Source organism: Cygnus olor, chromosome Z, assembly GCF_009769625.2.
Source record: "Cygnus olor isolate bCygOlo1 chromosome Z, bCygOlo1.pri.v2, whole genome shotgun sequence".
Taxonomy (NCBI): domain Eukaryota; kingdom Metazoa; phylum Chordata; class Aves; order Anseriformes; family Anatidae; genus Cygnus; species Cygnus olor.
In genome coordinates, this window is record NC_049198.1 from 9,767,565 (window position 1) to 9,791,628 (window position 24,064).

At 53.4% G+C, this 24,064-nt stretch overlaps 1 protein-coding gene across 3 annotated transcripts in view; it reads left to right on the forward strand.

The window, feature by feature from the left end:
* CNTFR (ciliary neurotrophic factor receptor) overlaps positions 1-24,064 on the forward strand; it is a 177,500-nt gene that overhangs the window by 92,266 nt on the left and 61,170 nt on the right. For all 3 annotated transcript variants that reach the window (XM_040540225.1, XM_040540226.1, XM_040540227.1), the window contains one exon: positions 8,825-8,906. In XM_040540225.1, the coding sequence (XP_040396159.1) occupies positions 8,825-8,906 (82 nt within the window). The remainder of the gene's footprint in view (positions 1-8,824; positions 8,907-24,064) is intronic.

The window sequence follows — 24,064 nt, forward strand, 5'->3', positions numbered from 1 at the left end:
TATTATTATTATTATTTCAGTTTTAAACGCTGATGAATATTTTCTAATTAAAAAGCAAACCCTACCCAGGCGGATCGCGTCGAGCCAGAGTTTTGGAAAGGGGCTGGCGGCCACCGGGGACTCTCGGTTGTGGGGTTGGGTTTTATTTTTTTGCAGTGGAAGGCTCTGGAGCCTGCAGGAAGGGTCCGGAGATAAAGCGCACACATGGTCTGCATCTGGCCGGCCACGAAGCTGCTGGAAGCGCGGTGCAGGTAGGGGACGGCCCCCGGGGCCGGATGCGGTGGCGGGGCCGCTGAGGGGATAGGGTCACCGGAGGGAAAGGGCTGGATCAGGCCGCGTCCCCTCCGCCTCACACTGGGGCTTTGCCTTTTTCTTCCTCCTGGGGAGAGGCGGTGAGAGCTGCGCCCCGGTCATTTGTGTTGTGATGGATGCAGAGGACTTGGCTCTTGGATGAAGACTCCTGAAAGAGCTCTCGGTTAGGAGGGATGAGGTCCTGCGGGCCCCGTGCCATGTCAGGGGAATGTGTAACGTGCTCTCCTTGCACATCCTCTCTTTACAAGGTCTCCCAGTTCCTCTCCCCTGCTCCCCATACGTGCTCTCCTCCAGAGCTCAAGCTCTGCGTTGCACAGTGCGTGGGGCAGGCGGCTTGATGTGCTCTTGTTAGAAAAGTGGCTCTGGTTTTCTCATGGTTAACATAGTCTCAGACCTGGGCTGACACGTTTTGCCATTGAGTTTGAGGCTCGCAAGCATAGGTGCAAGTCTTATTTTGGGGGGCATAATCTCAGACAGACTCTTGGACAGCCTCCAGACACCGCGTGCAGATCACTGGCTCCTTTTCACCTAGGGACCGATTTCCTTGGGAAAGCTGGAGGTGGCTGAACATTGGCTCCTCAAATCCCCTCCACACAGAGATAGGAGAGGAGGGCTGGCAGAGAGGAGCAGGGTTTGCAGAGCACGAGGCAGGTGCTGAAGGAAAAAGCCACTGAGATCTCACTAAGTGGGACATCTCCCAGCTGGGTTGTTCTTTCTCTCAGATAACCTGGTTGACTTCAGACCGTCTTCTGCTTGCTGCAGCCTGTGTTGGTAGGTAGGAAGGTAGTACGGATACTGTACCCCATAAACCATGAGGAAGAAATAAAGGACATGCCCAATTTGGCATCACTTGGGGAATAGATCTGTTCCTGGGCTTGGTACCAGTGTTTGCATCTTCCCTCCCTTGCAGGGCTGGAAACAAATTTGATTTTAACCGTATTTCCCCCGTATTGAGTATTTATTTAATTGCTGGCTTCCCGTTGCAAAATCTTCCTCGGAGCATACATCTTGTTCTCTCTTTCCTTTTTGGCTGTGGACCTGGAAAGAGGCTGAGAGCTGAGGCTGTCGCCCAAGCAGGGGCTGGTGCCCAGGCTCAGCTGGCAGCGGCTGGTTTTGGGATCACCAAAGTTCATCACCTCTACCCAGGGCCATGCTCAGAAGGGACCCTCACTTCCAAAGTGGCATTTACCAGTGCTGGGGGACGTTTCCTATCAGGGTGTGCTAGCTGAGGTCCTGGAGGACATGCACTTCCAGGCTGCTCCTTGCTGCCCCATCGTCTCCGAGCTCGCCGCGCTGCCCAGGCACGCGTTTCGGTGCGCGACCACCCCGTCCCCCCTCCTCGCCCCCTTGGGAACGGCTTCCCTGATGTCAAACAGCTAATACCCCCTAACAAACATGCTAATTTAAGAGCTGTTAAAGCCAGGGGCCAGCGTGAGGTCACAGTCCACACAAACAGATGGTGTTTTGTCCTTGGTAATTAAATTTTTCTGTAGTTTTGGGTGAGGGACTTTGGAGCCTTTTATTTCGGCACAGCTGCCTCGGACCAGCCCTGCTTCATCCTCCTCATCCTCTGCTTGCTCCCAGCAAACGCTTCTGGTGCGGCTGCAGCAGGACCCCGGGGTGAGGGTCTGGGGGGGCTCAGAGGTACCTGTGGGGGTGCAGTGTCAGGACCCCCCCTAAAGACGTGTTGGAAGCCAGGTGAGCTGCGTCAGCCCCCGGCCTTTTTGGCATCACCAGCTGGGGGGAGCTCCAGCATGTGCCCCCCTGCAGCTGCATGCAGCGATGCTGGGGGGCAGTGGGGGGGGGTTCCATGGAGCCAGATCCTGCTGGAAACCCTGCTGGCATTGCAAGCAAGGCAGCTGCTGGAGCATGGCAAGGTGGGGACACTTGGGGATTTGAAGAAAAGGGGTTGGTTCCTTCCCTGTGATCTCCCAGGAGGGTGTTAGTGGGGAGGGGGGGCAGGCATGTTACTCCAGTCCCCGTGCTGTCCCTGGGTTTGGCTCTGTGGCACATCCCTCTGTCTGTCAAAGGTGCTGCTGGCATCGCCGACCCGATGTAGGTACAGATAATTCCCCCCTGTGCTGCCACTCTTCTCACCCTCAGGGCACCTCAGAGCAGCCCCGTGCCTCAGTTTCTCCCTGCTCACTGCTTCGTTTGCCTGCTCCAAAAACTGGGGGCTGTTGTGGCATTTGGGGACAGCCCCCAGGAGACATGTGAGGCCAACGGGATGAAGAAACTGCAGCAGGTGCCAGACAAATATCCCCAAGTCGCATCTGCCTGGGGTGGCCTCTGTCCCCACTATGGCTTGTGGCCTGTGAGCCCCTCGCTGTGGACGATGCCGGGGTTCACCTGTCAGCAGGCCCCCAGCACCTCCCTGTGCCCTCCCCAAAATGGGGAGGGAGGTTGTTTGCACAGTATGGGTGGGCTGGGGTGTGGAGGAGACGGGGGGGTTGTGGTGCTGTTTGCTGTCCCCTGTGTGCCATTGTGCAGGCGATGGGTGCATGCAGCAGCTGCTCTGCCCCGTGCCACGACCAGCCAATGGAGGAGATCTGGAAGGCAAACTTCGTCCATCCTCCTGCTGTCTTCTCTCCAAGGCTGCGGCTATGCTGGGATTTTGGCCAGCAGCACCACAACATCCCCATCACAAATCAAATTCACACCCGCCATCGCAGCGGGAGCACAGAAATGAGTGAGGAGCCTTTCCCAGGGGTACCAGAGCCACGTATCCTGCAGCTCCCGAGCCCTGTTGTGCACCAGGCATGGGACAGCCTGATCCACCTGCACTAAGAAAGCAAACACAGGAGCAACTGGGACTCTTTGAAGCTCTGCTTTTCCACGCAGGACCATGCAGAGCAAGGATGCGAGGACTTTTTGATGCAAAATGTTAGCGCTTCATTCTGGGCATCCCCCTCCTTCCTTAATTTTGCTTTTCCCTTTCCTCTCTGCTTTGCTTAGGACAGCGTGACTATGGTACAGGCTGGACTTTAACGCTGTGATGTCTTTCTCTGCCCCGGAGCTTTTTAAGGTGTGTTTGGGAGTTCATAAATCAGCCTGGCCACAGACTGTCCTCAGGGCAAAAAGCAGGGCTTTGAGCAAAATGATGGGCAAAATTGAAGAGCAATGCTGCCCTACAAGCAAAAATAAGGAATGGTGCAAGTGTTTGCCTGGAAATCACAAACTGAACCCAGAGTACAACAGCAGGGCCTTTCTGAAAAATTTGGAGCTTTTTGCTTGATGGGGCAATTTTTTTTTTTTTCCCATCATGAATTTTCTGTTTCTGTGACCGAAGACTGGAAGTCATAGCACTAAATTTCAGTGCAACACCAAGAGCTCATTCTTGCTGCAGTCACAGCCTGGAGAAGTGACATGTGCAGAACCTGCCCCAAAATTCATTGATCTTGGGTGATTTCTCCAGCTTCTACGCAGAGGAACTGGGAAATACTAGAACTGCCAGCATAGCCCGTCACTGATGTGAGGTTGTAATGGGTTTACATGGCAAGGTTTTGGTAGCAGGGGGGGCATAGGGGTAGCTTATGTGAGAAGCATCTACAGAAATGAAACAAAACCCTAGAACCCACTCTAACAGAGGCTCCAGAAAAACATCTGTGGCACTTCTTTAATGGAAGCAGACATCTGATTGATTCCTGCGATGTCTCCCTGCGGGGAGCCAGGAAACGCTCAGCATGGAGGAAAGTTAGGTAAAAAGGGGGAGAACGCAGAACAGCGACAAAAACTTCATTTGCTGTTGTTTCCTCCATCTCAGAGGCTGCCTGAGCCTATTGGGAATGAAGGACTGGGGCTCGCGTATGGCTGCTCACCTGAGCTTCCTTGCACTGGGGCTGGTGAAGAAGGGGCTTGGGGGCAGTGTTTCTCTGCAACCCACACCTGTGAGGATTCAGCCTCCTCCCTCCCTCCCTCCCTCTCTCCCGTGCTTTCTCCCAGTTGCGAAGACGTGCATCGCTTATTAGTATGACGAGGTTTGTGTTGCCTTTTATCACCGCTGGAACAGATGGCTGGGCTTGGACCTCTGCCCTCTGCTTGCAGATAGGCTGCTCTGCGCGGTGGCGGCGGCGAGGACAGGTACAAGCTGCAGGAAACATCACCCTGAGCAGGAAGAGGGGACAGACGGTGGCAGGCAGCTGCCCGTGCACAAGGCTGGGACGATGGCTGTGGATCCAGGGGCTGTTCGTAGGCAGGGTTGCTGGAGGTGATCCCAGGGATGTGTTTGTGTGATGCTCGGGGAGCGAGGATGAGCCTGGCAGGGAGCCACGCTGCAAGCACGATCCCCCGCAGGACAGGGTGTGGGCTGCAGTGTCTTGATGCCTTAGGGCTCACTTTGTCATTTTGCAGGGGCTGTTTTAAGGGGAGAGACACCCACCTTGTTCCTGGAGGTGAAATCCCCCTGCAGATGCAGGGCAATGACTGAGATTGGTCTCCCTGGAGGTCTCGGGTCCCTGCCCATCACATGCCTGTGATCCACACAAGCCAGAAATTACCTGTCCTTGAAACCAGCTCACCAAGAGCAAGTTCCCTGGTGAATCTCAGGAGTTTCATGGGATGCTCACGCATCCCTGAATGCTCACATCTCCCTGTGGAACTGGCGAGCTCTGCAGGAAACCTCTTGGAAAGCTGCTCTGGCTTCAGCCCCCAGGAGAGCCTCCTTCTTCATCTTCATGGACGTGGTGGGAAGCTCTGGTAGCTGCCTTTCTCTTTGAGCCATCATAGCAAGGCTCCAAGCTTGAGAATGCACTGGTGGAAGCCTGTGGCTATATCGATGTGCATCAAACCAAAGCAGCTGGGATGTTTTTCGAAGGATTTCCCTTCACTTTCTGCCCGTCTCTCTTTCCTTCTGGAACGGGAAGAGGTGGAGGGAGGAAAGCCACTGTCTTCAAGAGCAGGGAGCGAATTAATTTCAGCTGGCCCCAGCAGTCCCTGTGCCACCTTTGTTCTGGGGGGCACCACCAGTCACCCTGTTGGTATCCGGGTCTTAAGCTAGGTTTAAGAAGCCCTTTAAAGTGGCAGGACTGACCCTGCAGGTAAGGCTTTGTGAAGCACACATTAAGGAGATGACAATGCCTGTCTTTTCTCTCCTCTTAAGCTACAAAGTGAGGTTCAGTGCTGACGGGGCACTGCGAGGCCAGGTTTTAGGGCTGTTAACAAGCCCCTCGTGTAAGTTGTTGAGTAACAAGTTCTCTATTTTCCCTTGCCTTGCTGCCACGAGAGATGCAACCCCCGTGGGGACCAGGGCTGGGGACGTCTCATCTCCCTGTCCCACGCAGCTCTCACGGGAGCTGGCGGCACCCCGGGTCCCCACCAGCTACGACTGGTGTCTGCAGAACGGGCTGCGGTGGTTTTACCAGACCCAGTACATGGGCTGCAGCGACGGCCGGCGCCTGCAGCACCGGCGCTGTGGAGAGCCCGTGGAAGGCTCTTGGCAAGGCTGCAGCGGAGCCGCAGGGGGAGGAAATGAGTTAATGGAGCTTTTTTTCTCTCCTGGATCACCACTTCAGAGCCGGGCCCTGTAACAGCAAAGCCGGGGGGAATTTCCCTACAGAAGGCTTTGTCGTGCAAATGTGAGGTTTTGAAACTAGGGTGTTTTTTTTTTTTTTTTTTTTTTTTTTTTTTTTTTTTTTTTTTTTTTTTTTTTTGGCACATCTCTGGCAGATGCGCTCAGGCTGGCTGAGTGGTTTTCAGCTGGGTGTACCACCAAGTGTCCCCATGGTTTTGGGGATCATTTTAAGGGGGAGCTGGAAAGGATCTGTCCCTCTGCGGAAGAGGACCCTGGGGCTGTGCACCCTCCTTTCTGCCTGTTTACACAATCCCTTCGCTCTTGCTGCCAGCCCTAGGACTGCTCCCACCCCATCACACCACCCCAGTTAATGGCACATCACTGCGCCCTCAACCCTGCTTGCTGGGGTGGCCTCTGGACTTCACATGGCCACTTCTTGCTTATACAGAGCCTGGTCCAACCCAGGGGAAGCACTGCTAGAAATGTGTTTGGTGTAGACTGAGAGCTGCCAGAGGGGGACCGTGCTCATGCCCACGTTGAATCAGCTTCTAAGAATGACCATCAGAGCTCCACTTTCCCCTCTCCTGCCAAGAAATGATTCACTACAGGGGCAAAAGCAAATATTGTCCAAACTGCTTTTCTGCAGAAGATTGAGTTCCCCACCGCTGGGCTTGCTGTGTAATAAATGCAGTTCCCCACCGTCACCTTTCATATGTTTCCTGCCAGAACAGGGACACAGCCTGGGGACCCACCTGTTTGAGCACGGCTGAGGCTCTGCTGCTCATTGTCCCGTGCACCCACTTGCCAGGGTGCTGGCTTCTGTTAGAGAAACCATTAAATGAGCACACGCAGTAAATGGAAATTTGCATTAGAAGCATCTGCAGAAATTGTGGAGGTTTTGTTATGTGCTCGTGAAAAAAAAAAAAAACAAAAAACGGCTTTGGGCAAAACAGGCAAACAAAGCAAATACTGCATGGGAAATTGCGATTCAAGTGAGAAAAAAGTTGGTTTTCTGTCTAGATTTTTCACACTGAAATAGCTCTGGTTCCTGCCTGGCTGCAGGGCTTGTCTCTGAGAAGAAATGAAGTTTTGCAGGGGGGAAGGCAGCCGAGCGGTGAGATCTCTGTGCCGGCACTGAGGGTCTGGGGGCTTCCAAACGACTTTGGCCATATCCCTGCTCTCTCTTTCCCCCCAGTAGCCAACCTGCATCACCCTCAGGTATCACCTGCCTGTGGTACCTGTCTCTGCATGGGTCTGGCCTCAGGTGAGGCTGCCAGGCACGAAGGCAGAGACAGCAGCAATTATTTTAATGACTGATAAGAGGAGGAGCAGCCAGGGAGGGAAGGTGGCTTTGGTCCCCGGGAGGACCTGTAGGTACGAGATGGGGAGCATAATGCTTGGTATCAAGTTGGCACTGAGGCTTAAGGCTACAACAAACAGACCTCATGCTTCAGATAGCAGGGTGATTGCTTTGGGGGTGCATGGGGGGTCCCGTCCTGCAGGTGGCAGCCCCTGGGCACATCTCCAGCGGGACGGGGCCGCTGGGGTGGCAGCAGTGTCACACAGGGGAGCTGCGGCACGGTGGACGCAGGGGACACGTGGAGGATGCAGAGCGGGGAGCGTGCACAGCAAAGGAGGAGCAGGAGAGAAGCAGAGGGAATGATAACGATGTTGTAATTAGCACTTAGTGCGCCTCGCTTGGAGCTTTCCAAGGAAGGTCACCTTCATTATCTCTGCTTTACAGGCGGGGAAACTGAGGCATGGGCAGAGCGATTTGCTCAAGGTGACCAGGGAGGGCTGGGGCTGGTACATCCATGCTGTGGTGCCGCAGCCCTCATGCTGCAAACCCAGAGCCACAAATCCAGCAGTGAGGCCACCGCAATGTCCCTGTCCCTTCTCTGGGCTCCCCATTTTCGGCACCCTAATCCTTCCCAGGATCCCTACCCCTGAGAGGCATTTGGGGCCAGGCTGGCCCAGTTGCACCCCAAAACCTGCTGGTGCTACCCCCGTCAGCCTCACTTGCCTTCCCCTCCTGCCCTGCAAAGGCTCATGTCCTGCTGCGAACCCAGGGCCATCTGGCCTCCATGCAAGGGCCGTGTTAGGTAACGGGATATATTTTGCCATTTTTTTTTTTTTTTTGCTGGCCGATACAGCTCCCCCTTTATTTAGGTCTAAATGGATGCCATCTGGCTAACGAGCCCGTACTCATGTTCCAGATTAAAAGGCAATCCTCCACGCATTACCGATACCGCGCTGTAGATTAGAGAGGTTTAAACGGTTTTGAAGGTGTAATTTGCTTTTCACGCGGTGCTATTCACCTCCTGGCGGGCGGGCTGGCAGCTGGGCCCTTCCCCATCGTTGTCCCCAGCAGCTCCCTCCTGCCTCAGGTCCCCTCCATCGGCCCCAGCTGCAAGAGGAGGTGCTGCGTGACAAGCGAGGGTCACGCTGTCTCTTGCACGCCCAGAAATGCTGCTGCAGTTGTATCGGGCCGGGATCTGCATCTTGCACACCCTAAGCACTGACTGCTGCTTGGTAGAGCCTGGGTATGGCCCCATCTCCTGGGATCCTGACCCTGCTGGCCCATCTTTAGGGTGAGCAGGGTCTTGAGCAGGTCACAGCTGCCTCCCTGAATGGAGGCAGCTCCTGGGGTGATGCTGCAGCTGCCAAAGAGATTGCAGCACCGGGGTTTGACATCTTGAGGGAGAAGCTGGATAGGAGAGGAGGAAACTGCAGCAGTTGTGCAAGGCGAATCGTAGCCTGCAGGCACCTGGGTCTGCTGGCAGCTCTGCTGGAAAGTGCCACAGGCCATTGAACGACGAAGCGTGTGCCGGCAAAATGCCTCCTTTTGCAATAAGTCCCCCTGTTGCTGAGCTGAAATCTTGCTGCGTGCCATCTCCTTGCGGTTCCCTTGCTCCTGCCCGGCATGGTGCGTCTCCGGGCGTGCTGCCTGCGAGCTCCCCCGGGGCAAACCCTGACTGCTCCTGCCTGTGCTTGCTTCCACAGATGGCTAACCCCGTCCCGTCAGCCTGCTGCGTGGTGCTCGCCGCAGTGGTGGTGGTGTACGCTCAGAGGCACAGCCAGCAGGGTGAGTCTTGTGCCAGCTCTCCCGCCAGGGGGGGTCCCAAAAAACGCGGGTGCTGCTCCTCTGGCCTCTCTCCTAGCGCAAGTTGGGAATGCTGTCTGCGTTTGCTCAATATTATATTTTTGGATGTTATCATTTTCTCCTCTGTTTGATGTGTGCGTCCCCTCCTGCAGGGTTTGGGCATCCTGCAGCCCACCAGTGCCCACTGGTACCCCTCAGCGTGCCTCGTCCCGCCCAGACCCCTGCATGTCCCAGGGCACCTCTGCAGCTTTCCCCATCCCTTTACTCCCCGTTTTCTGCACCATCAATGGAAAGGAGAGTGGGAAGAAATGGCAACCTGGCAGCCCCGATGCCTGTCGCCCGACCCTGTGACCGTCACTGGTGTTCTATCCAGCTCTCACCTACTTGGGGGGACTTTGTCCTCACTGCTCAGTGGCACCCACCCTCTGTGCCCGTCTCTAGCTTGTGGCTCTCCAGCTGAGCAGAGGATGTGGGGCTTTAGAAAGACTGAATTTCAGAGTTGCTGGTGGCATTGGGAGCTGGAGGACCCCATGCAATCTTGGGTCCAGATTGGAGCAGGACAGTTTTGGGGCAGCCACTTGGGTCCTGCCATGGGGTGTCACCCATGGCAGCCCTGCTAAAGTGGGACAGAATGCCCCCCCCCCAAAAAAAATCCCTGTCTTTCCTGTCAGTAAACCTGGCTGCAGTTGCTTTTGTTGGATGATAGAGGGGAATTTTGCTGATTAGCTCTGATGAGGATGTCTGTAAGTCCATGGGTTTGGTGGGATTGATGAACCCAGCCGGAGCACCCTGCTGAGCTGCTCTAAATCCAGCTGGGTGGCTTTATGCTGCTGGGTGCTGCCAGCCCTGCTTGCCTGGACATGAAGCAGCTGGAGTTTGGTGCCACGTCCCTGTTGCATGGGGACAGCCATGCTCAGGATACAGAGGGAGCTTGCTGCGTGGCACTGAGGGAGTGTTCCGAGCTCCTTCCCAGGGTGTCTGCCCAAAGTGTCTGGGTGCTGAGCTGTGTGCAATGCTGCTTGGTCCTGCTGTGCTAGCAGGACCCTTGAAGGAGCCCGTGTCAAGGCTGGTGGCGCATCATTTGAATGCACTGTGTTATTTCCCTCTGTGCTGTGGGGATGACAGCCCAAACCTGGGGAGATGTACACCAGGTGCAGGTATTTCAGGAATCTGCATCGTGGAAATGTGTTGTCTAAGCAGAAGCAAACGGCTGCTCCCTGCCAGTGCTGGCCATGAGTTTTGCCACTGGCTACAGCGTGCCGGTGCAGAGAGCATAGTCCTGGGTCCTTATGGCAGCAATTCCAGGCAAGCTGATGCGATTCCCACCTTCTGCTCCATGATCCGGCAGGATTCAGGGATTTGGCAGCACATCCTCCCCGTCCCCACACCCCTCCTCCTTCCCTTGCCCGGCTGCATCCGGCAGGGAGGTGTCTGGGGCACCAGCTCGAAACCGGAGCTGCTGAGACCCGATTGCATCAACAGGCACCTGGAGGGAGTGCGTGGAGGGAGGCAGGGCTCTCTCCATCTGCAGGAGCCGGAGAGGCTGCTCTGCACTGGGGGACATGAAAAGGAGACAGGCTCCACAGAGAGAGGGTGAAATATTGGGTATAAGAGCTGGAGGAAGGCTAGCAGGGCAGCTGCAGGGCTGCGCTCAATCTGGCTGTTCCCCAGAGGCACTGTTTTGGAGACCTTATGGGTTTCCTTGTTTCCCCTGCCTAGAGCTCACCCTGTGCCCTGCTGCACCCTCCCCTTGTCCCCTGGACTCGTCCCCTGCCAGCCGGGCACTCGGGCAGGGGGAGCTGGGTAGGAGGTTGGATTAATCCCACTGATGGCAGGGACTGGCTGGAGTGGGGGGAAGACACTGGCGTAGAGTCCATTTATCATGCTCTTGAGGCACGCTCGACTTTAATAGCTCATGAAGCACTTTAAGAGATGCATTAGCACTGAATACTTGAGCGAGGAGGATGTGACAAGCTGTTAAGTGAGCAGGAGCGCGGCGCGGTGAGGCCAGCCACCCGCTCCTGGCTCTCACGTGCACCCTGGTGATTACTGGAGCGTCCTGCAAAGTGCCACATGAATTAATAAAAGCAGCATTGGGTGCGGTGCTGGTGAGGTTGCTCATGTGTTAACCCCTCTGCTGCTCATCTTCGGTCCTTCTCCTTGGAGCTGGAGGAGTGAAGGGCATGTTTCAGGATGCAGGAGCCAGGAATGCTCCCCAAACCCCAAAGTTTTCAGGTGGAGGAGGTCAGAGCTGAGGGGATCTGCACGAGCTGCTGTTCCTCCATCCCTCCCTGAACAGAGCCCAAGGACAATCTTGTTCCGGAGGATGGCTTGATCCTGGTGATGCCCCACACCGTGCTTGCTTTCGGCAGCATCATGCCCTAATCCAATCGCTGCTAAAGCAATCTGTCCACACCGCTGATCCGTCACACTGGGTGGCTCTGGCAGGCTGTCACAGTGCTCAGCTCACTGACCCAGGCCAGCACGGGTGGCTTTGTACAGCCATTGGGATGCTCTTGAATTTAGTAGAGGAAAAAGGGATGCATGGGGTAGACTTGAAAGGGGACAGAAAAAGAGATAAGGCTTTCAGAGGCTAGCTGTTGGAACAGGTTGGCTTGGTGGCACGGTGTGGCCATGTGTCTGATTTACTTCTGCCCAGTGGACAGGGACAGGGAAAGCACAGCCGAGCAAAAAAGCAGTGCTGCCTGCTGCAAGGCTTGCACCTGTGGTTGGCCAGGGGTTCAGGTGTGTGACAGCAGGGCTGGCAGGGTGCCCTACAGGGCAGACATCTCCATAGCAGGGCTTGGGCACCCTGAAAGGAAAGAGAAAAGACCCGGGGCATTGCCAAAACTCTACATAGGAAGGGTTTACATGTCGGAGATGTGGCAGGCCGTAAGGTGTACATGCAGGGGTGATTCCAGCTCTTCCTAGCTGTTGCTGTGATTGCCCGTGGCTGGGCTCTGCTGTTCCCATCACACCGGGTGCTGCAGCAGCCCGGGCAGGAGGCAGCTCTTCTTCCCGGGCTCCTGCCACAAGCCAAGCCCCTTCCCCATCTGTCAGCTGCGCCGGAGTTATATCCACGTCTGTCCCAGGCTGAGATTTCTCTGCTTTTAAAAGAGGAGTAATTCTGCTGTATTGATCCTCACCTTGCTGAATTAACTCATGTTTAAACAATAATTATGTTTTCACCCGGGAGAGGAGAGAAAGAGATAAACGTCTCTGGAAATGAATGCGTTTCAGATGCCACATGCCGGGGTTAATTTATCGATGAGCGGAGACGCCGCTATCTCCTCTCTTTCTCACCAGCAACAAGCAATTAGCCCCCATCATTCCTCAACCAAGAAAAAGAAAGAGAGATTTTGTTTCATTACTTTCCCTCCTCTCTCGCTCCCTTCAGCCCCGGCGCTAATCTTTTGCAATCGGTTCTGCTGCAAAGCCTCCCAGGAGCTCCCGTTCGCACGCGCCTCGTTAGAGATGCTGCCCACATTTCAGCTAAGACAAAGTCTGGGCCGGTAAACAGCCTTCGAAATGCACAGCAAAGCCATGCAGATTGGCTTCTCCATGAGAAAACCATCTGTGGGTACCTTCTTTTCGCCCTTTGCCGCATTGTCCAAGCTTTTGTGACAGCTGATGGGGATGCGACCAGCTCTCCTCCTATATCAGTCAGCCCATGCAAGTCCCCCGGGCATCAATCTGGCGGGGTTAAACTAGTAGCTTTGCTTCTGGGGAAGTTTCCTGGGTTTTGCCTGCATTTTCTGTGTAGGAGGTGGTTTCTAGTTTTGTGCAGGGACGCGTGGTTTGTTTGTAGACATGTGAGAGGTCTTTGGCAATCATTCAAATGCTGTGCAGTTAAGGTGTTGGGATTCAGGTGGGTCCCCACCACAGACATGGTACCACTACAGACCCTCTGGCACCTTGGGTGTGTTTGGGGAGAAAGGAGGGTATATTTTTCCATAGCAATTTTGCAAAATCGTCTCGCTCTTTGAAATGTCTGTATTTCAGTATAGATGGGATGGGAGAGAAGAAAGCGTGGGATGATTTTTCCTTGCCTTTTTTCCCCCTGTTTCACAGCTGGAGTTATTTCTATTTTTGCACATGGCTGAATTTTCAAAGATGGATTGTGATCCTCTTCCCTCTTCCATCCCTTGCTGCTTTTCTCACGTCCAGTTTTACCATCTATTGCTAGTGCCCGCTCAGTAGGTTGGGCTATCTTAGGATCCTTCCGTACCCCCTAGGAGAAAGAGCAGAGCTTTACTCCCACTGATCACTTCACAAACAGGGTTTGCAAAGCCTGGGGCATCTGACCACTTTCTCTGCTTGATTTTGTCCCATTATTCGCCGTTATAAAAATTTGAAGTAAAAGTATAGTTACAGTGTGTAATTCCTGGGGATGTCCTGCGCCAGTGCCTGGAGCCTGGCGGGTTGTTTGGGAGAGGCATCTTTCATGCTTTCCTTGTTTTTGGACTCTGCTCTGCAAAGGGACAGACGGTGCTGTGCTTTTCCCCTTTGCTTTTCTCTGGAGCAGCTGGTGTTCATTTCAACCCAGAACAGGCTTCATGGGTGCTGGAGCCATGCTCAGAGCTGGTCCCAGTGACTGACAGCTCTGAGGCATCTGCTCTGCATTGTTCATCTCATATATAACTATTTTTTAGAACTCTTTTATCAAAGCAAGTGGCTGCATCAGTGAGGTGCATCACTACACTAGGTCCAAGAAGCTCAGTACAAGACAGTGATGCCCTGCACCATTCCAGCCTGTAGTTCCCAGAGGTTAGGGATTGTCCTGGAGCTTTTCTCACCTCTTTGCTCTTCCAAAGACCCCATATACAAGGCTAGGAGGGAGTAGTGTGTGTGTCCATGCCAGAGGCCAGACTAGAGCATCTTCCTGCCTTGATGAGAGCTGCAGAACTGGCCCCAACAGTGAGTGTGTCCCATGGGACCTAAGCTGCACTCCCTCTCCCCTGAATTTGGTAAGCCTCAGCATCCAGCCTTTGGACCTCCTCGTGCTTTTCTCTGCTAGATTTCAGAGTACAGAAATTTACCCCCAGACAAGTACTTAAAGACACCAGCCAGGTCATGTTTTATCTTCCAATGGTTGGGCTTACACTGAGCATCCTCTTACATGAAACCAATTCTTGTTTTTTCCCCATTGCCCAAATCAGTCTTCCCTGAACTGTTTTGTGTTCGTAGCCATCCTTTGTCCTCTCCTCTCCTCTCCTCTCCTCTCCTCTCCTCTCCTCTCCTCTCCTCTCCTCTCCTCTCCTCTCCTCTCCTCTCCTCTTCTCCTCTTCCCACACTATTGGCCTGCCATTCAGTCATGCATTAAGTGACATGACTAACATCTGTCATGTGTTGTTTGCTTTTCTGTGCTTTTCCCCAGGGTGAGATGTGTGTGCAACGGAGTGTTTTGGAATTTCTGTAATTGCCTGTACACAGCCGCTCGCTGTTCACGCTGGGGAAGGCAAGGTCGGGAGGACAGCACGTGTGTGCCGAGCAGGAGGCTGCCGATGGTGCATGCTTCCCACCGAGAGAGCTCTGCCTCCTCATTACATAGCGCTTTCCTACCTTGTGGCATCTCCATGCGTCTCGGGCCAAGTTTTGCTCTGCCACTTCATCTCTAGATGGCACCTGCAAGGCCATTCTGGAGTTGTCCTCTTGGAGACACAGACCTAATTGTGACAGGGGTTGCAGGAGATGGACTTCTCCTTTCCATGATATATATCAGCCTTTGTTTTTTTGGCAAACTTTGCCAGCACCAGTTTTATGCTGCCTGCAAGGTAATTGATAAGGCGAGTGATTAGGAACAGGCCAAGAGCAGATCCCTGCAGGGCCACGCTGGGAACACCCTCCTGCAATGATGATACCACATTAACGATTAATTCCCCATTAGCAATTACATTTTTTTAATCCTTCCTGTTACAATTCTGGATGCTCTCATTATCCAGCTGGCTGAAGCACCAGCCTTGATCCAAACTGCAGCCCTGCTCAGCGCACGAGCTGGTTGCAGAACATTTCTGGTTGGGAAGCACAGTTTGGCGCAGCCTCTTACCTGCCCCTGCATCCCCCACTCTCTGCAAGCTATCCTGAAGCCAAAAGGCTGCTCACATTGGCTTCACGGAGAGCTCAGAGAGCCAGAACAGAGGCATGGTGCTGGATCAATAAAAGGACACATCTTGGTGTTGGAAGGATGTTATCAGGGTTTGCTCGGTGTAAAGGCACGGGTCGTAGCTCAGCCTGTCCGCAGGCTAAATGAGTGTCGGTTCGTGGTGATATTTTTGTGGTATTCGCATTTTCTGTACCTGGTAGACCTTGGTCCCAGGGTGTACTATGAGGAGATGCTTCTGCCTTGGAACTGCTTCCTCCCCGCCGCAAGGGTAAAAGTGCAAGCAGCAGGGCAATGGAGGAGAGCATTGCCAGAGGTAGGGGACCCTGGTGGGTGACAGCCTGGCTCAGTAAGGACGCGCTACCCCTCACACAAAGGTTCCGGCACCGACTATGTATGTGCAGCCATCAGGACTGGAGCACTACCGCAAGGCAGAGCCTTCTTAAATCACTCTGCAGGCTGCCATTCAAAGGCAGGCATCTGCTCTTTATGGCTTTGTCTCGTTGCTGTTCCTCCCCTGGGGCTAAGCTGGCCCAGGCTCAGGGCTGGCATCATCCTGGTGGGGTTGCTGCGTCTGCTGAGGGCTGCTCTGCTAGCCCACCACATGCTGGATGGAGGTACGAGCTAGCTGCAACTCATGTCAGGTGTCCCTGGGATGCCTTTACAAGGAAGCCCCTTCCTCTGCATCCCTAGGTATCCATTACTGTGACAGTTTTCCCATTGCACCCCTGTCTTTCCTGCTAGCCCACAGCTGCGGGGAAGCAGCAGGGACGTCTCACCCCCAGCTGAGCTGACACCCCAGCTGCAACCCATTAAACACTGCTGCATGCCATTAGGGTGTTAAGGAGCCCATAAAGGTCTGGGGCCCCACTGCCACTGCCCTGATCTTTCCCCGCTATCTTTTAGCCCTGCTGTGAATAAGAGGCTGTCTGATAAGAGGAAGCCCAGCCGCAAACTCCCTCCCTTCTTCTCCAGCTGCACCCCCATTTCCTTCCTCTCCTTTTCTCTGTCCCAGAGCACCTGGCTACTTTTGCAGCACAAAATGCATCTCCTGAAAGGTTCGCTGTCTGAAAAGGGAAAGAAAACAGCAAAAATAGCCCCAGCTCCTGGAACATCCTTCTATTACTGGACATCTCTCTGAGCTCCAGTAGACTTCCTGCCCAGACGCGGAGTGAATTATGGCCAAGCTCTCGGAGGCTGACCTTGTGGTCAGCCAGGGCACGGGCTTGCTAATAAATGTGGTCAGCCCCTACCGCAGACAGCCTATTTTTAGTGCATGTGTTTCCTTGCCCGCTGCCTTGCAGCCCTGCCTGGTGGCCCTGCAGATCCCAAGCTGGCTGCCCCGGGAGCGTGGCCCATATTGTAGGGTAGCCCTGCTGGGAACAAGAGCCTCTGGAAAATCCAGGCGGTTGGTTTCTATGTGATGGCTGCTAATTTTGCACTGCGGGAGCCTGTGTGCACAGAGAGGTTGTGTGTGCTGTGGGAGGTTGTGTGCACAGAGGTTTCTGCTGGGATGTGCTGTGGGAGCATGGCTCTGCTCTGTGTCTGTTGGACCAGGAGCAGTGGGCTCGCTGCTCCTGTCCAGGGGATGCTCTTGGAAATAGCTACAGGTCTGTGCAAGATGGATGTCCTGTTGTGCAAAATGCTGTTCGATTCATAAGGAGGCATGCTCTTAAAGCAGAGAAAGGGGAGAGAGGAAAAGGACAGGAGGAAAGTAGAGGGCACTTAAAAGAGAGGGAGCACATCTTGGAGCCTCAAGGCATTGAAGATCTGCTCTTGGGAGTGACTGTGATTATCAAAGTTGTGAGACGTGGAAAAGAAGTGAACCAAGAGGCTACCTGTGTTTGCTATACAAGTCTGTCTGGAGGCACTTGCACTGAGTGTATCCCTTCCTGGAGATGAAAGGAGGTTTTGGAAATGGAACTGATGGAGATGAGGTTCTGGAGCAAAGCAAGCATCTGTCCCTGGGCCTGTGTGACAGCTGGGAAGGAAATATTAAGAAATATGCTTTGCTAACAAAAATATGAACCCCTCTGTCAGCTGGTGTATTGAAGTGGATCACAAAGCTGTAGATTTACTTTTTTTTTTTAAGTGTGGATTTGTCAGGTTTTGGATAAGTAAATCTGCAGTCCCTCAAAACTGGTGAAGATAGTTGACATCTGTGATGAGAAGAAAATGCTGAGAGGATTGCAGTCTGCCAGGGCTCATTAGTTCTGCCAGTGGCAAGGAAAACCGTCTCTCAGTAACCTCTTGGACTTCATTAAACATATCAACAAGCGCTGGAAGGGGAGGGCTGGGGTTTGCAGTCCAGCCAGGTCCCCAGAGGAGCTCTGCCGCGTTGAGGCCAGGCTGAAGCCCCGGGGGTTTCTGCTGGTGTGGGAGTTCAACCCCAGCTGCCAGGGCCCTTTGGAAAGCATGAGAAGCCATATGGGACACTGAGGGATTGCCCACAAGGTGACTTGTGGTGGGCTGGGGGCTGTTCTTTGTTCCTTCCATGAGCCCTGGCTGCTGAGGAAGGGCTGCGGCCTGTCTTGGCGAGGGAGGAAGCAATCCTTGTCCATGGGTTACGCCTGTTGTTTTTTATGCCTGTTACATTTGCGAAGGCTGCCAGGAATGGAAGATCTCATAAAGCTGTGACAGTTGGAGTGGAAACCAAGCGCTTCAGGGGCTTGGCTTGACTTAGCCTCCAAAAGCTTGGAAAGGTCTCGCCTTGGAAGTCACACGCGGCCATCCCAGGGAGCCAGCACCTCAAGTTGCCAAAGCGGCCCGGTCCTGCCAGCTGAGGGACACGAATCCGACTGGACTTGGGCTGGAGGTGCCACTTGGTTTGTCTGCTTTGAAGGGCTTCCAGTGCCTGAAGTTGTGGTTTGTGCCCTGGGACTGCAAAGCCCACCTGGTGTTGGGCTGGAGGAGCAAAGTGCTCCTGAAGGAGCCCAGGGCTGTAGCAGACGGGGCTGCATTGGTGACAAAGCAAAGCCCAAAAACACAGGAGCACAGCCACAGCAAGATGCTGAGACCAAGCATCTTCATCTCTGCTTTCTGAGGAGAAGATTTTGCTAGGGTAGGAGCAGAGCAAAGGAACCATGAAGCGTGCTCAGGAGAGCAGATGTTGGGACATGACGCGTACCACCAGCAGCAGAACGACTTGCAAGATGTGCAGTCTGTCCCATGGATGAAAAGAACATCTTTCAGGATAAGCAGTGTTGGGCAGCACTAAATGGAGTGGATCCATGCAGAGAAGCCAATATAATTGTGGCATATTAAAAGGAAAAGGAGGGGAAGAGGAAGGATTGAGCTGGGTCTGTGGCAGGCTTGTTACAGAGGGGAAAAGCAATGCGTGTCACCTTGTAATGAGTGCTGCAGCTAGGCCAATCAGGTGGAGAAGTGAAGTGAAACTGCAAAGCAATCGACAGTGATGGAGGCAGGAGGGGTTACAGCAGTATTAGTCCGGCGTATGGACCATTGATCTCTTGGCGTAGGATTTGCCGAAAGATCATTGTTTAGGCTCAGCTGCCACTGGGTGCTAATTGAAGCTAAGGTAGTCTGGAGGCTGATTGCACCTCCTTCCTTTGCTCAGAGGCATGTGCTGGGGAGGCTGGTGTTGGGGAGGGGGCTTTGTGCATGTGGCTTGCAGTGGGGGGATGAAATCACCTTTGTCTCTGTTCAGCTGACAAGGGGAAGGGGCTAAAACTTCTCCTTGCACATCTGCATACTTTGATGTGTAGGGTCAGTACCTGACCACAACCCCAGGCAGGATGCATCCACCATGGTGCAAAACTCCCTGTGGATGGGGCAGAGCCATGTGCTGCCCTTTGTCCCAGGTTCAGCACACTGTGGCATGTCCTTCCTAGCTTTTTTAGTTTGCAAAGCCTGAAGCATTTCCCCCAGTGCAGATTTCTGTTAGAAGAGCCCAGCTGGATGGCTTAAACCTGCTTAATTATCAATTCTGGAGTGTTACAAAGCAGCCAGGGGTCTGCAGAGCCCAAGCTGAAAAACATTGACCTGCAAAGCCGGAAGCATGGAGGACTTTGCCAGCAAAGAGCTGTGTGCTTTGTAGGCTGGGCTGCATGACCTAAAGCAGAGCTGTGTATTGTAGCACATCATCCTTGGCCCCCGCTGAATTTGTGAAGGTATAATGAGGTCTGCATGTGTATGCATGTGTTTCTGATGTCCGGGTGCTGGGCAAGGAGTGTGCACTGCTGGGTAACACAGCTTTGCTGGCGGAGAGCTGGTTGGGAAAGGATGCTTTGCTATGCTGAAGTGTGATTCTGCTCTGCAGAGAGGCAGGAACATGACGCTGCAAGCAGCAGTGGCCAGTGCAAGCCTGCATCGTGCACAGGGGTCTGCTGTGGGGGCCGTTCTGGTACCCCCCATGCCCAAGTGATTCAGTCCAAGTGAATGTCTCCAACCAGACGGGTGGGCTGTACTCTCCATCCATGTTCATGCATGAGCCTGCTCCCAGGGGCACAGTAAGCTGAGCCCAGAGCACTCCCGATGGGAGCCTCCAGCCGGAGCCGTGAACTCCAGACTCCTTAGGATGAGTCACGGAGAGCCTCTGGCTCCAGCCAAGCCACAAACCCCAGCGGGTTGGATTCTGCCGTGCTGGTGCCTGGACTGCACTGCAGTTGTTCCAGCTGAGAGCATGCTGCACAAGGGAGAAACTGAGGCACGCAGCATTGAGGGCATTGAATCCAGACCTTAATCTAACCCTCTCGCTGTGATTTCCCGTGGGAAGCCTCCATGCCTGGCCATCAGCGGGAGCCTGGAGACCTGCCACAACCTGTGCCAGCTGCTGGGACAATGGGGGAGGCTTGGGGCACAGCAGGAAAGCCCAATGGTGTTGCTCAGGAGTGGAGAGGTGCCGCTGAGCTCGGCAGGATGCCTGCTGTTTGGAGGGCGTGGAGGTGCACAATGAGGCACGATGCACCTGGCAGGCGATCATACGCAAGCTTCTGCGCTCAGCGGACTAGAAAATTAGAGTGCTGCCTCTGGAAGTCCATTCACCTTCCTAGGATTTTTCTATGGCACAGCTATCTCCAGGGCTTTGCCCCTGTGGAGCCTCCCCAGCTTTTCCCAGTAACACCCATCCCTCTCCATTACAGAGTACAGCCCTTTGTTTGGTCAGGGAAAGGATGTGCCACCCCTTGCTGGCAGGGATGCTTGGACCCATCGTGAGCATCCTCCACTTGGTCTTGGATGGGGAAAATTGCTCTGCCAGCTCTTGCGGAGAGCATTTAGGGACATCTGCAGGCTGACTTAGTGCCCTTCCCATCGTGTCAATGCTGCTTTGCAGACGTGTAGCTGGGGCATGTCAGGTCTGCCCTGCATAGGCTGCTCCTCCGCCTTTCGGCCCTAAGAGCAGAGGGACATGTCTGTCTGTCCCTCCTGGCTTGCAAAGCAAATTTCTGTTGTTTTCCACCCAAGTCTCTTGCTTTGCCAGAGAGTGAGCCGTGAATATTCAAGGAACAGCACTGAACTCAGTGTGACCATGGTTGGCAGGTTCTGGCCCTTAATTAATTAGCATTGATTGGACTTCACTTCCAACAGCGGAGGAGGGAGCTGCGGCTCAGGGAAGCAGCAAAGTGTTGCAATACAATCACCGCGGCCATTTTCATGCTGCCAGTCGGTGCTCTTCAGAAGTTGCATTGCTGCTGCGATGGCAGCAAGGGAGACAGAAAGGGAGCTCCTGGGAGAACAGAGATACCACGGGACTTTGACAGCTGGTGCTTCAAAATGAACATTTGTTTATACATAGACGCAGGGTTGGTTTTTTATCTTTTTTTTTTTTTTTTTTTTGTATTTTTTCTGGTTTATGGCATTGGCTTAGCTTGATTTAGACTTTGTGAAGGTGCTGCTCATGTCCCATGTGTGGCAGCAGGGCCAGCGTTAAATCCATCAGCCGACCGGGAGATTCACTTGTCACAGCAGGGGTCCTCCTCTGCTCCCGGTTCCCCCAGTCTGAGCACAGCAGTGACCCCCAGGCAGCCAGGAAGTGCTATGTAGGATGTGCCTTGTCCCCCAAGAAATTTGGGGGATGTTGGGCATTGGATCAATCACTTGAGAAGGGATCCCAATCTCATCAAGACAGCCAGAGGTCAGCCTCTCTCCCTCTTGGTGAACCTGCCCTCCCTGAGAAGTTGTCCATCTCACTGCATGGTCTGGGCACGTCTCGTCCACCGAGCCGTGCGAGTCCATGCACTTCTGTAGCCGTTTTGTATTTATTTCTCTGTGTTTTTGCAATTACATTCTTGGCAGCCCCAGAGAGACAGCTGTGGGTGTCTTTCTATTGATCCATGAGTAGGACTTTGCGATGTAAACCCAGGAGGAGAATTTCAGGATTTAAGTGGCGGATTTAATCCCGTTACAGTGTTTATCCTGCCCTAAATCATAGCTTCAGAGTGAAGACCCCATAGTGAGAAACACCAAGAGCAGAAGCACACGTGGCAGCACTTTTAATGTGTTGTGTGGTGCTTCATGTTGTAGACCCAGCAGTAAGCTCCTGCCCTGAGCTTTGAGGAATGGTCTGGATGAAGTTCCTCTGTCCCTTGGAAAATATATTTAGGCAGGTGGAGCTGGGCAGCCCATCAGCTGTGAGTGGTGAGAGCTGGATCCTGGCTCGGTTGCAGCAATGAGGGCTGGTAGCCTTTGCATGGGTCGGGTGGAAACAGAGGGGCTCAGTGGGAGTGCGTGCAGACCTGTTCCCAGGTAGATATTGGGTCCTTGCAAACATCACCTCCCTTTAATTCATGCTGTGACCAGGACCTGCAGCTCCCCAGCTTTTCTATGCACAACCCATCACTGGGGTTCCCAGTGGGTTTATGTGCTGGGGACCTCTGGGTGCCAGTAAGCTTTGTGCTGCCCAGCACACATGCACAGCTGGCAGTGCAGCGGTGGCCAAGTCAAACAATGTGAGTGTAGCAGCAGGGATCAGTGGATACAGGCTGTTTGTTAGGTGATTTGTGTTTTCCTTCCTCTGGTGAGTTTGGACCATTTTTCTTAACTTGCTTAGCCCAGAGGAGTTTTTTTATATAATCAGTATTTATGGGAGGCTTTTTGCTTTGCTATTTCAGAGGGAATCACCAGTGTACGCCATAGTAGTGGATTGTAGGGCTGAGTGCACGACGTGTTGGCGTCCCGGGGGTTCAAGATGGGTAAAGCAACACCAGCCCAAACGTGAGCTGTGCTTCGGATGTTCCCGTGGTGTTGATGTGCCAGGTGCCATTGGATCACAGGGGAGGAGGAGATTCAGAGCGTGGCTCTACTTGCACGCACTTGGGCCAGTCATTTCATCTCCATTCGGGACTCGGGTTCCCGTCTGTGAGACGCTGCTCTCATTTGTCTCCTCTCCTTGAGCTGTCAGCTCATTAAGGCACCAGCCGCCTCTCGCTGCCTGCCTGTCCCAGGGGGTCTGCAGGCAGCGCAGCAGCCTGAGCAGTGAGGAGGAGCCCCCCGCACCCTGCCGGCGCATCTCCCTCAGGAGGTCTGCCTGCTGCCGGGGAAGGACCTCAGGGGAGCCTTTTTTCCATTGGAAAATGAAGTGCCGTCAACGTCCAAAGTTTCACAAAATTGTGTTTCTCTGGCAGGGGAAAAAGAGGAACGGAAAGAGGGGAAGGGCTGCGGTATGTCTTTTTGGTGTTTTTCTGAAATGGTGTTTGACTCTTCACTTTGAATTGACAACTCTGCATCCTCCAAAAAAAAGGGTTGTAAAGCCTTTTGTACAACACAGCAGGGGCAGTTCAAGAGCCACGAAACCCTTTGGTTTCCTTCAGAAGGAATCAAGCCTTTTTTTTTTTTTTTTTGAGAAAAAAAAATAGAAGAAAACTTTGGAGATTTTTTTTTCCAGAGTTGAGGCTTTTGCTCCAACAGATCCCGAGCTGCATCTCTGCCTTATCCTGAGCCTTCCTGCACCATTCCTGAAACCTGGCAGTGAGGGATGCTGTGAGCACTGAGCCTGGTGGAGCCTTTGAGCATCCCTCCGGCCCCACCGCCCTGTGTGGGCTGCAGCCAGCTCATGCTCTCCCACCACCGGCAGACGTAGCCTATTTTTGCTTTGCTTTAGAAAATAAGCATTCATAGAGCCTGATGCTGCTGCGAACGGCCAGCGAGGGGTGTGACCAGCGGAGTTGAAAAGATTGTTTCCTATTCATGGCCTCCAGCATGAGGTAGGGAAAAAGCCATTTTCTGCCTGTGCGTGCATAGATTTGCATTGATCGAAGGCAGAGTTTCTGCCTCCTCATGCCCTTTGGATCTGCTTTTGGACTTTCTCAGATCCTCCCTTCTCATGGAAGCTGCTGCTGCAAGCCTGTGCCCCATGGACACACGCAGGCTCCTGCCCTGGGCTCTCCTGCGACTGCCACTCATTGCTTCCTCCTCCCTCCTCTTCCTTCCTCCTGACAGGCAGCCTCCCACAGCCGACTCATTTCAGAGATGTTTCTTCACTGCTCGAGCCAAGATTTTTCTCTCCCCCATCACGCTTAGCTTCCCCCTCCCACTTCCGAACTATTTTTTTTTTCAGCAATAAATAATTTCAGCGTGCTGAAGAAGCAGGAGAGCAAAGTCAGCGTTAGGCTACAACGAAATGCTCCATTTGTTCTGGGAGTCTTTCTCCCCCTAGAAAGCTTTCCCTAGTGTTTAATTTTAAGGCATGTCATTATTATTATTTGTTCTCCTACTTTCCAGAAGAGATTCCCATATTTTTTCAGCTTGTCTGGAGATTTCCACATGCACACAAACTTTTCCTTTGGCTTTTCTTCCCTGCTTGCTTTCTTTTTGCCGGGGTTAAAAGCCCCAAGTCAGCAAGGTACTTAAACACATGCTGAAAGTTAAGAGCTCGCCTAAGTGCTTTGCTGACTTGGAGCCAAAGATATTTTCTCGAGCCCTTTAAATGCTTCAGAACCTGAATTCAAAACATTTTGCAGAAATTCCAGAATTCAAGGATCTTGTGCTAATAATAGTTGTAATTCAGTAGCGCCTTCAGATAACTGCAGCTCTCTTCCTCCTAGACATCGTGAGCTTCTGTATACTTTTACTTGCAAAAAAA